Source organism: Scomber japonicus, chromosome 22, assembly GCF_027409825.1.
Source record: "Scomber japonicus isolate fScoJap1 chromosome 22, fScoJap1.pri, whole genome shotgun sequence".
NCBI classification, from domain to species: domain Eukaryota; kingdom Metazoa; phylum Chordata; class Actinopteri; order Scombriformes; family Scombridae; genus Scomber; species Scomber japonicus.
The window spans coordinates 25,655,999-25,669,441 of record NC_070599.1 but is presented as its reverse complement, the minus strand read 5'-3'; the positions used below and the strand labels follow the sequence as shown (position 1 = coordinate 25,669,441).

The 13,443-nt window shown below is 38.0% G+C and overlaps 1 protein-coding gene across 1 annotated transcript; it reads left to right on the top strand.

Annotated features, from left to right (window-relative positions):
- Positions 1-2,209: 2,209 nt before the first annotated feature.
- On the top strand, positions 2,210-4,781 carry LOC128383616 (butyrophilin-like protein 2). Its single transcript, XM_053343212.1, has 5 exons — positions 2,210-2,315; positions 2,857-3,198; positions 4,049-4,327; positions 4,434-4,547; positions 4,774-4,781. The coding sequence occupies exons 1-5, from the start codon at positions 2,210-2,212 to the stop codon at positions 4,779-4,781; spliced, it is 849 nt and encodes a 282-aa protein (XP_053199187.1).
- The last annotated feature ends 8,662 nt before the right edge of the window (positions 4,782-13,443 follow it).

The window sequence follows — 13,443 nt, the reverse complement described above, 5'->3', positions numbered from 1 at the left end:
GCAAGAAGGAGCGGCAGTTAGTCAGATAAATGAAGCAATGGTTTGGACTTCTTTGTCCTTAAAGTCAAAATCTCTCACTAAAAAATCTTGACTAAAAGTTGAACTTCATCCACCATTCTTATATTTTTCTTGGACCATCATCAACAGAAAAAGCTGTTGCCCTCCATGGTTTAATAGAGTGAGAACTTGTTTCAATTAATGTCACATGATTTTAAGCCATTAAAATTGAAATGTGACATTTAGTAAAAAATACATGAACACATGAATTAATAAAACTAATTTAACTTACAATTCGTTACAAGTCGTACAAAGGTCAGTTGTAAATGTACAGTGTAAATAGCCAGTTTTGCTCCACAATATGTAATTGACACATTCTTTTAAATCAAAAGTTAGTAAGAGCGCTGTTATGATTTAAAATAAAGTATAATTATTTAATAAAATGCACATACCTGTTGTTGCTCTGGTTTGCAGCTAAAGTCGCTAAAATAAAAAAAGAACTGCACTTCAACCTGCTTCCAGACTGACCACACCTCCTTCAGTGGTGATAATAATCTGTGTCCTGTATTCTAATCTGTGTAGAAGTTAATGTATAACTAGAAGGAACTCTGCTGTTTAAATATCACTACTTCCTCAGAACAAACAAGAGGTGTCTCCAGGTCATGATCTTATAGTTATACTGCCAAACGTCTTGCTGCTAACAGTCATGTGGTCTTGCTGCAGACTGTATGACCTTTATTTCCTGTGTGGGGTATTTCTGCAGTGTTGCGATGTCAGTTAGCTGCACCTGCACAATAATAATAATAATAATGATAACAATTATAATAGTAATAATGATATAGCACTAAATTTATATTTAACTTGTCTGATCCCTGTCACTTTCTCTTGTCAACCTCTCATCCACACACCTTCCTGTTTCATACATTATTACATTTTACGTTTCATTACATTGACTTAAAGTAATTTCCTGGAGACTTGAACTTTAAGGTGTAACAGTTATTTATGCTAAATTATTTATGCAATGGGGACTTGAATTTTGTTCCCAAAAGAGAGGTGAGTCCCCACTATGTACAACAGATTTACAACATGAGTAAAACAAGTGTACACACACACAAACACACGCACACACACACACACACACACACACAATATACTCTATATCTTTCAGAGAACACTCATTGACATAATGCATTACTTAGCCCCTCACAATTAATTGCCTAAACCCAAATTGTGCTCTAATCTGAATCAAAACCCAATTCTAACCTAAACCTTTAAACCAAATCTTAACTCACAAATTGCCATTTGAAGTTGTGAGGAACGCCCAACATGTCCTTACAATGCTGATTTTCATCTGGTTCTCTCAAGTACACTAATGCACACACACACACACACACACACACACACACACACACACTATGCACAATATTGCTCATGTGAAAGCAGTCCTACTCTGCCCTCTGCAGTAAATCAGCCATTATCACAATTAAACAAACAGTAGATCACAAATAGTGTCGGAGAAACATTAGAGGTCAACTAATAAACTATTAAACAAGGATCATCATTTCCTAGTTTAGGGCTGTCATATTCCAGTAGAAATGTTGGTATAAAATGTGAGATTTGTTTCAGATCGAATATCTATAATATCGAGTATTCTATAAAAAGGAACTGAAACAATCACACAATCTCAACCTCCGAGGTCAAGAATAAACTTTTAATCTGACTTGTTTTTTGGGTTATGGTTAAACTAAAGATTAACATATGAAAAACAAACAAGAATTTGACACGAACAAATTCTGCTGCAGCATATAGCACCATGTGGGGAGAAAGTTCACGTCATTAAGGACTTTGTGCTTTCTAATCTCTGTGCTGAGACGACTGACACCAACACCCGGTATGTGAATGAATACAATTTGTCATTTTCCCTGCTTATTTTATGACAATTTACCTGCATTTTACCTAAGAGAAATTATTTCCACTAGAATAACGCCAATCATTAATAAAATAAGGCAACAAGATCTAGTAAGAAGCTCATACTACTTTCTTTCTCTTGGTTTGTAATTATGTGCCGTAACTGATGAACTTCTATTGGTGTTAATTGCAAGACACAATTCATTTAAACCTGCTCATGACTTCACTTTGATGGTAAACAAGATATTCTAGCATCCAAACATGTTTTGTGCACACAGTCTTTATGGGAAAAAAATATTCATGAATGGTTCACTTCAACTTTCAGACCTCCAGGATGTTTCATGGACAGCCTCTTAAAGCCCGATTCAGTGCCTTCATGGTCCTGCTTCTCCTTGTGCGCTGTCCTGAAGGTAAATCAAAAACTTAAATTGCAGAGGGTAATTATACTGCACTGCATAGTAGATAGGGGATGATTTTGGACAGAAGTTTAGTCTTATAGACACATTTTTAGGGACCGAACAACAAGGTACAGAACACAGGTTTTTGTAGAGGTAAAGTAACGATAAAGTTTAGATTGATTAAATGTGCACACTTCATCTAGAAATTATGATTGTAAAAAATACTATCTCAGTTTTTCCACTTAGTTTGTTTGCTTCCATGGCTTCAGCATGCTGCATTTGGAGTGTTGAAATAGGTCTTAACCTGACGTTAACCACTCACTACTGGCTGGTATTATTATAGTTGCAGTATTTCAATTTAGCATGTTCACTTAATCTCTGAACACATATCATGGTCATTTAGTAGTTAATATAAATAACATATTCATTATGAAAGTAGAATCAATGTGTGGGTGAGTGGACATGATATTACACATAATGTTAGTCTGCTGGTGTTGCCGTGGGTGTAGCCAGCATGATGATTTAAAACACAACAAAACTGTTTCTTCCTCAGGTCTGTCTCGGGTGATAACTCCATCTCACCCTATAGTGGCCTCACCTGGCGGTGACATCATTTTGCCATGTCATCTGGTACCTGCTGCGGATGCTGTTTCCATGACAGTGGAGTGGACGAGACCTGACCTGGAGCCCAGATTTGTCCATTTGTGGCGTTCTGGCCAAGAACTTTTGAGCGATCAAAATGTGGCCTTTAAGGGAAGGACGTTTCTATTCATCGATAAACTAAAGCAAGGAGACCTTTCACTGAAACTCTCTGAAGTAAAATTCTCTGATGAGGGAACATACAGATGCTTCATGCCCATGTTGAACACAGACTCTACTGTTCAGCTTGTTGTTCGTGAGTGTGCATATGTTAATAATCAAGTCTAAAAATACATCAAGTCATCAGGATGAACCAAAGTAGAAAGCTCACAAAATAATCCAAATAATGACTTCCACTTAAAGACAGAGAAGAACAATTCTGTTCTGATTAAAATGATACCAATCTGAGAGCATATGTGTTGTTTTTTTTTTTTTTTTCAAATACTAGTGCGTAATGTTTTGGTTGTGGCTCATAGTGATGAATTTACAGAAACTGCTTTAACTGCTTTTATCAAAAAGTGTTTCATAGCAACAGTCACAGATTAATGGACCTATAGTCAATATATTTAAAAATAACAATGTCTGATCTGTCAGTGTAATGTGTTTGTGGCTCGTCGTGATGGACCTACAAAGAATTATCAGTGACCCTGAAGCTCCTCTCGGCTTTATGGAGCTTTTCATAAATTTCAGCTCACTGTTTAGCTGTCCAGCTGCAACTTTACTGTTTTGGTTCACTCTCTATGCTCCCATAGCATCGTTTTCAAAGAAAAAGCTGTAAATAGCCACTGTACTCTAACTGCTCAGCACCAAACAACAAACAGACACAGTTAGCTGTAGACAAGCTTGTGAACATACAGTAGTGGAGTATTTAGCAGCAAAAATGAAAGAGATTTCCCTCAGGAGTTGGTGGGCAAAAACATAGCTAAAAGAGAGTGAATATTGGTGGTAGGTGGACAGAAACATGACTAGAAATTAATGATAATGTTGATCAGCAACTGCTGGATGTGGAAATAAACGACAGTTTGTTGTTTAACATATTAAATTAAAAGCTGATATGTCAATGTTGTGTCCTCTACTTAGAAATATCTCTTTTCTCTCATCATCAGGTTCTGTCCCCTCACCTGTCATAGCAGAAATAAACTTACAAAGCAGCAGAGTGATGTTACAGTGTGAGTCTAAAGACTGGTATCAAGAGCCTGAGGTGTTTTGGCTGGACAGTGAGGGAAACCTTCTCTCTGCTGAACCTACACAGACAGTCAGAGGTCCTGATGGCCTCTATACTGTCAGCAGCAGAGTGATTGTGGAGAAGAGACGCAGCAATAACTTCACCTGTAGAGTCCAGAACAACATCAACCAGACCAGGGAAACACACATTGACATTTCAGGTGTCTTTTTTATTTTATCTCTAATATGTTCTCCTTCTTGCCCTAAAATGGTTTAAATACTCAGTATGCCTTTTTGATTTGTTTTGTTGTTGTTTTTTACTTTCAGATGACTGCTTGGTGATAGTGTCAAGTTTTGCTGCTCGTGTCATCATTGTCTCTGCTGCTTGCTTCATCTGTACTCTGACATTTCTGTTTGTTTTTCGGAAACTGCATCAAACAGGTAAGACAGTGATTCAATGTGTTTCTTCCTACAGCAAAAGAAAAAAGGGGTATCATTACTATTCTTATATTTAGATAAAAATGTCTGTGTAAAAGTATTGCTATAAAAATAGGGGGGGGGGTTATGACAGCCTTGGATATGTCAATGATTGGCAACAACATCAATTTTGATGCATTATTGTTTCTTGTGCAGTGTCAGATTTTTTAAAAGAAACCTCCCATCTCAGCTCGTTAGAGACAAAATTGTCCCTATTGAAACCCATTATAACTACATTTTTTTGACTTTCCAGCCACAAATTGGCTATTTTATACATTCCTTTGTTCTGGGCTGTCATTTGAGAGACAGGGCTTCAAAATATTAGTTTTCACCAGATAAAATCATTTGTATTTTACTTGTGGGGGAATTGCCCAGTCCTGCTCGTCCAGTTTTATGAAGCACAGCAGACCAGTGTAAAATGTCAGTGCAAATCACAATGACCTGGATGTGTTGGTATGAGTGTCAGAGTGTGTAATTTATGTGTGTATTGAAAACAAATGTGTTGGTGTGTGAATGTGTGTACGTAAATTTGTGTACGTGCAGATACAAATGGAAACTTTATATTGACTTGCAGGTCTCCATTTATAAAAAAATTCTCTATCTCTTTATCTCTCACAAATATACACACAAACACACATTCACACACACACTCACACACATACAGGCAAACACTGAAACACTCACATACACACACCCACACACACACACACCTTCAAAGCTAAAACATGTATAAAATAACTGTAAGCACATTTGAAGTGCTATATTTTATATTCTATTGAGTTTGACGACCTGTGCATGGATACATGTGTCTATGAGTGGATCCATGAATGAAAGTGGTGGCGTGTGTTTGTGTGTGTGTGTGTAGGTGTGTGTGTGTGTGTGTGTGTGTGTGTGTGTCAACACATCCAGGTCATTTTGGATGCAACCACATTTTTCATTGGTCTGCTGTGCTTCATAATACAGGACGAGCAGGACTAAGGAGCATTACATTGTATTCTTCCATACAGTAGGTCAAATACAGTAAAATCATGTTATCTGGTGAAGAAACTAAAATGTTGAAGCCCTGGCTCTGAAATGATACAGGAATATATGAAAGGGTCAATTTTTAAGTAAGGGAGGAGGGTCAAAAAATGTAGTTATAATGGGTTTCAATGGTGATATTTTTGTCCCTAAGGAGCTGAGAGGAAATATTTTATCTACACACTGTTTTATAGACCTATTATAAGTTAATTATTAAAATAAAAAATATACATATTAAGAAGAATGTCCTTGGAGAATTTGATGCCATAAGCATGAACACAGCCCAAATAATCAAGAAAAGAAAGCACTAAAAGCCAAAAAGGAGGCATGAGGGTTAATTATATTATCTTTTCAGACTCATATTTTTAGATTTTTGTGTACATCTGTGAATTCTAACTTTAAATGGTTCCCTCTTTCTACATTCACACAGAGAGAAAGAAGCAACACAAAGATGAAACTAAAAAGCAGCTTTTAGCAGAGGACAAGGAAAAGGAGGAAATGGCCAAACTTGATGAAGAGTTCCAGAAGAACAAAGAAGAGCAGACAGACTTGGAGCGGATGGTTAATAAAGTGAATGAACAGAGGAAAGAACTGGAGAAGCAGAGAGATCAACTCAAACTTGATCAGGATGAGACACATAAAAAATGTGATGAAATTGAGGAGAAGCTTCAGTCAGTGGAGAAAAAAACAGAAAGTGACAGTGTGCAAAGATTCTTCGACCTGAAAGAAATCATAATGGAGGCCAAAAAGAGTCTGCGTCAGAGAAATGTTGATAGTGGGAAACTGGTAGAGAGCATACAGAGTCTGCTCAAAGCAACTGGGGAAATGATTAATAAAATGGAAGACAGGAAGAAGGAAGTAGAGACAGGGCCATTTCAAGGAATTTGGGGGCCCCAAGCAAAATGGACTTGGAGGCCCCACCACCACCACCGCCCGCCGATGCCGACACACCTGGACCACAGCTAAAAAACCTACGCCTCACCATCCCACCCCGCCCGCCCAAAGCCTACAGGAACCACAGCATAGACACACTGTTGAAGTTCAACCACACATTATATCAATAAAATATTTCTTAACATTGCAAATACTGCTTACAAATGTTGCATATAGGCTACTGCACACATAGTATGTTTACTTATTTTATTTGACAAACAAAGTGCAAATTTGGTATTAAATGTAAAATCCAACATAGACAGTGTTGGGGAGTAACGAATTACATGTAACGACGTTACGTAATTTAATTACAAAATGTACATAATTGTAATCCATTACATTACTGGGAAAAAATGCGTAATTAAATTACAGTTGCTTTTGGAAATTTCCATGATTACAATTTTAGTTACATTTGAAAAATCGCTGCAAAAGCTTGGATTTATCAAATACTGTAGTTTTTTCATATCAGCCTCCTCCTTCCAAAGCCGCAACTTGGATCCTGACACTTGTGATTGGCTGTCTCTGGTCATGTGCCATTCAGTCAAACTCAGCAACATGTCAGAGGCGCAGAAGAATACATTCCTATGTTGGAAATACAAACACAGACACTCCCTGATAGCAGCTTCCTGACACCCGCGATACAATCTCCTGGAAACTGGAGTGCGTGAGCAGAGCGCACACTAGAGACTGTCTGTGCATGTGTGTATACATGTGACTATAAATGCGGCATGTGTGAGAGCAAAGTGTCCTTATAGCTTTGTGTTGCTGCTTATTAGATCGACACCGGTCGCACCCCTTCGCCGCAACGAAATTCCAATAAGTTAGAACAGAAAGCAGACAAGGGCCCTAACATTGTAGTACAATGCAAAGATTGTTTGCCAGCGGTGAAGGTAAACAGTAACTCTATCAGGTCTTAAAATGTGAAAATGGTTAACAGTCGAGAGTATTCATTCAAAATTAAGAAAAGTAATCAAAATGTAATCAAATGTAATTAGTTACATTATTTGAGAAGGTAATTGAAATAGTTACAATACTATTAGATTTTCAACAGGGTAACTTGTAATTGTAATCAACTACATTTCCAAAGTAATCTTCCCAACACTGAACAAAGATAAAAGTACACACACAAATATAAGATTAACATTTAAAAAATATGCAAAATATCTACATCTGCTGTTTGCAAGCCTTGGCTTCAGCAAAGGCAACCACAATGTCCTCCATGTCCAAAGACTGGCGAACATCACGCTCAATTGACGTAACGGCCAGTCCTGTGAGCCTCTCTTGGCTCATGGTGGACCTCATGTATGTCTTTATCAGCTTCAAAGCTGAAAAGCTCCTTTCACCTGAGGCCACAGTCACAGAGTCAGGAGTAGCCGCAAGGCAATGCTTAAATTACTGTAAAGATCCAGTAACTTTTCACTGTATATGTAGTTCAGCATGTCAAATGGGCAGGTGGCTACATGGTCTGGGAAGCCTAGTTAGCCGCCGAGTTAGCAGCCGAGTTAGCCGCCGAGCTAGCCACTGAGTTAGCCGCCGAGCTAACCGCTGAGCTAACCGCCGACTTAGCCGCCGAGCTAACAGCGGAGTTAGCCGCTGAGCTAGCAACTGTGGGGGGCCCCCTTGAGGGGGATTCCGAGAACAGTGTCGCTGCATTTTCCTGCATTGACCATCACAGCATTTAAAGGGACGCGCACACAGTTTGTCGTTGCATTCAATTCATAACCAGTCGTTGTCTAAGGGCCCCCAGCCAGCTCGGGGCCCAAGGCAATTGCTTGGTTTGCCTGTCCTGTTGCGACGGGCCTGAGTAGAGAACTACATAGAGAAAATCAGAAAGCAGCAGCAGGAGATATAGAGAGACAGACAGACAGGGGACTTCATCGGGATCAGATAGATCAATAAAAGAAAACAAAATCTACACTTTAATCGTTCATTTTATTTACAGTAAAACATTTCAGAGTCAGTTGTAATCAGAGCTGTAATCATTATGCCACTCTTGTATTAACAGGAACAAGTAGTGAACACACCTCCAATGGGGAAGCAATAGACAGGCAGGGGTTAACAAAAGCTTCACTCTATTTATTTAGAACAGGAAACAATAAGCTAAAATACCATGAAAACAATATGACAGCAAATATTCAAAGGATTATTATGAAAACCATAAAAAAAAAGAGAAGAGACAGGCTCCAGGTAGCAGTCCAACTATTAAGTCAGACACATGTCCCTTTCCACCTTCATGCACTCTCTCATCTCCAGCTGCACCTCCAGCTAATGTGTAGAGCAGGGGTCTTCAACGTTTTCCAGGCCAAGGACCCCCAATTATGGAGAGATGGAGCTGGGACCCCCTACTTTTTATTGTTTAAAATTGTGTTTTATATTAAACTGGTCCTATAGTGCCATGTAAATGTACCTTGTTATTGTGCATTCAATACTAAGATATTCAAATAATACCAGACATCTCAACCTGCAAAAAGTCATTTCAGGGAGGTCTGTTCCGGGGGGATCGGTCTAATATGCGGCAACACAGAGCTAAGGACGCTTTGCTCTCACACACACTGCATTTATAGTCACACAAACACACGCGCACACACTCTCTAGTTCGCGCTCTTGCTCGCTCCAGATTCCGGGAGATTGGATCTCATTTGCGGGTGTCAGGGAGCCGCTATCAATATGCGGGAGACTCCCGGAACTTCCGGGAGAGTTGGGATGTCTGTAATACACAGGTTCATATATTCGTGTTTTTATTTTAAGCATGTGCAAGATACGGCCTCGTGATTGGCACAGCAGCGATAGGGGCGGGTCCTCCTTGTTGGCGGGACAGGTGTCAATGAATCGGTGCCCAGCTTGAAAGAGCTCCTGTGTGTCGCTGAATGTGTGCACTGCTGACTGAAAGACGTCTTCTGCCTCCATTTATCTGTTCACTACAGTGTGTTCGATTCATGTTAAAGACATGTTGTATTTATATTTAAAGACATTTCAATTTGTGGAAAAAATTGCAAGGGGGAATATAAAAAAAATGTCTAATCAACCAAAACTTTCACGACCCCCCTGCAGTACCTCCACGGACCCCCTGTTGAAGACCTCTGGTGTAGAGGATATAACCAGTCAATATTCAGAATATTCAATGAGAGACCCCTCAAAAAAAACAAAAAAACTGACTAAACTAATAAAACAACATGTGCAAGTCAACAAGAGTAAATAAACAAAAAACTGAACAAAAGCAATAATTAAAAGGCATGCAAATAAAATACAAACAAATGGCTGCAAACTAAATTAAGGGGGTCTCTTCTGTCCCTCCTCGATAGTGGTTTGTATTGATATTACACAAAGGGATTGTATAAAAGTGGTACTTACCTCGGAGGAGGGGCGAAGCCTGCCTCAACCCCTGCACAATTCCCTTTATCCTTCCACAGTCGACGGACACTAGCTGCGATTCCTTCCTGTCCAGTTGCAGAAAACGTGCCGATCCGATTCTCTCTCTCGTCCGGTCATCCCCCTCTTGGTCTTGGTTGCAGCCTCCCGTCTCCCTCCGGGGCAGCGCTACACTGCAGCAAAAATCTGTGGAGGTAATTTAAAAAACAGCCCCACCCCTGGTCCCACCACCAGGAATACAGTCACCCTGTGACACTGACATATCATCAGCTTTTAAGTTGAATTTCCACATCTAGCAGTTACTGATCAACATTATCATTCATTAGGAGTCGTGTTTCTGTCCAGCTGCTGAATGTTGTCCTATAGTTTATAGGCACGCCTGCGTCCCATTGAAATACTACTAATTTGTTGTGTTGCTTTTACATACTAGTTTAGTCATAGTTAAGTCATGATGTTATTAAAAACAGCACTGGCAGCATTATGTGTCCTTCAAAACCTACTTGCTGTTGAACATTGTCAGTATATCAATGCAATAAATAAAAAGGTTTAATTTAAAGAACATTAAACTTGTACTTAGTGAGAGCACAGGCTACACACTTTAGATAGTTCTTATGGTTATAGTATAGTATTATGTTACTGGCAACCAGCCCACAGCTTTGCTGATACAAATTTATTCACAGGAAATGTGGTTTAGAAAATGCTTAGCATAACCATTACTTATATTAAGATGTATTAAAGACACACAACAAGTTTTATCATGTGTGTTCTCTTGAAACTACTAAAATAGAGCTGATATTAAGATTCATAAAATGCTGTTAATTTTTTCATTGCTCAAAAGTTTTTGTTGTGAGATCCAAAAACACACAAATGATAATTGGAGTCAGGTTATCAATTATCTTACTTAGTCTAAACACTTCCTGATCACACATATGGACAGCAGGATATTAGCTGCAAGATTTAAGTTTCCCTTTCTGTGTATGTGTGAACCTGCTATCAAAGCGAATGACAGATCTTTTAAAAAGCTGACATCAAACTCAACATAAAGGTGGAAAGGTTTGTTTACATTTTTGTGATGAATTCATTTCCTGTGGATAATCTAAATATTCTTGATGCGGCTTGTCATGTTTATTAATTTTTTAAAATCTTATTCGTGGTTAAATATGTATAGAAAACCAACATTTGAACTGAATCCATGAAAGTCAACACTAAATAAAAGGAACAAAAAGCACATCTGTGAATGTAGAGCTGTTCTCCTGCTTCTTCTTTTAGACATTTAAAACTTTTGTGAGTTGATTGAAAAAAAACAGACAGCCTCTAATTTATCTTTTGTCTCTTCGCAGTACTGCATTTTGTCTGTTGTGTGTAAATATATATATCACTGTAAGAAACCCACAGTCTCTTTTTGCAGAGGTGAAGACATGGTGTGGTTTATGCTGCACAGGGTTATACAGACATGTTATATGGTCAGACTGGACAGTAAATATGTAGACACTCGGCTTATAAAAAAGAAACCGATACCTATGACTATGTGGTTTGAAACCATTTCAAGTATCTTCACCTGTCTTAATTTCTGAGAAACATCTCATGACAGATATACAGTGGTCAGAGCACATGATATATTTACTTATAGGTCTTTTTCAAGTGTTTTAGTTTCATGTTGTTAAATCAGTCAAACAAGTCTTGGTAATTGTTAACAGGCAACAGCAATACACGTCACACCCTAATGCATGTAGGTTTTTATGTTTATTGCATTTACTCTCATACTTAGAAAAACATGATTGTATTATTTATTAGAACATTTTCATGTATTAAACAAATATTTACATGTTCAAGCCAAGACATAAAACATGTCATTAAAAAAACAAAAAAAAACATTATTATAATTTAAATTATAATCATTGTATAATCAATTAAAAATAACAAACACACAATTTGAATGTCAAAAAGATGAAAATAGTATTTAATCAGTTCTACCTTCAGGTTTGATTTACAGTATTTGACCGTCATCATAGCTTCTCTTCTGTCCAGGTTACTAATCTGTAGAAATGAAAGAAGTAATAATTTTAAATGTTTCATTGTGTTTTCATTATTAAAATGTTCCTGCTAGACACATGACGTCTCCTACTTTACTTTTAAGTCCATTCTCAATGTTTGTGCACTGGAGCTTTCAAGTGTATGATGTCACAAAACATGCTTAATTTAAACCGAGATTGATGTAAACACAGAGAAACGTTCCTCCTTGAGCAGATGAATGTGAAAATAAACTCCACACATCAGTTTGTACAGAGAAAAGAACAATATCCAGATGAAGGAACAATAAGCAAATGACATTTTTGACTGGATGGGGACATAATGATAACAATCACAAGAGTCCTGTTGCATTGTATATTGATAACGTGTAAAGGCTCTATCCTTGGCCCTGAATAGTCATACCTGAACTGTCTTACCTCTGTCTTTGCCGTAGTGATATTTTCTCAACACGAACAGCAGCAGAGCCACCCACAAAATGGTGAGAACAGTCCTGATGAAGAGGTATAGGAGTATAGGAAGTTGATCTGAGCAAAGGGCGATGGGGCACTCTGAAAGATAATGTAAAGCATTTGCTGTATTACTAGGTAATTATTTGATGCTAGTGTTTTCAAACAGTTTTTAGCCATTCACTTTATATTTTTAAGTTACTAAAATTGAGTATATGTTCCATCTTCTCTGAATTTATGTCAAAACATCTGTTTAAAATTGTGTTGTTATACATGGTGTGAATTTCTTGGACTGTTTTGGGTCTTTTTAAATTAATTAATTGATTTTTTGGCTGTTAAAATGAGGCATGTATGCAAAAACAAAAAGAAAGCCATTCATTTAATTTAAAAATAAATGTTTCTTTCGCTCTGTTCTTTCTTGCTGTCTTTCTTCATAATTCAATGCCCCTGATTTTGGCATTGCACACTCACTTTCCTATCCTAAGTTTTGAGGTTATAACAAAGGAATTAAGGAACAAAGGAAAGGCACGTTACCACATTTGGAAATGTTGGGCTTCTATTACAAAGTCAGGAACTGTATCTCATCGATCGATATATATATAAGTCACAGTCTAATTCATCTCACCTCTGACAGTCAGCTGGCTCTCTGGTGATTCTCCAGCTCCAGAGATGTTACATTTGTAGAGGCCTTCGTCAGACTTGGAGACACTTTTGATGGCCATGGTTCCTGAAGAGCTGCTTCTAATGAGGAGGCCATCTTTATAGAAGTCATATGTGATGGTGGCAGAGGTCACCTTGCTTGTACAGCGTAGAGTTACTGCTTCTCCCACAATCACAGGAAGGACAGGACTCTCCAGAATCACAGTAACAGCTGATACATGTTTTAAAAGACATAAAAGACATATTTTATGATTAAACAATAATTGTGGAGAAACTGGTGGTCACATTCATAGCAGGTAAATGATAAGATAAGTAATCCTGGAGTTGGTTAGAAAAGTCAGACAGTTTCTATACAACATACCGTAAGCAGGGTAGACAGTCATTTATGATCTGCATGTAAC

Coding starts and splice junctions, on each gene's coding strand:
- LOC128383616 (XM_053343212.1), top strand. CDS start 2,210: ATGGTTCACTTCAACTTTCAGACCTCCAGGATGTTTCATGGACAGCCT. Junction 3,199..4,048: donor TACTGTTCAGCTTGTTGTTC/GTGAGTGTGCAT, acceptor TCTCATCATCAG/GTTCTGTCCCCTCACCTGTC. Junction 4,328..4,433: donor AACACACATTGACATTTCAG/GTGTCTTTTTTA, acceptor TTTTACTTTCAG/ATGACTGCTTGGTGATAGTG.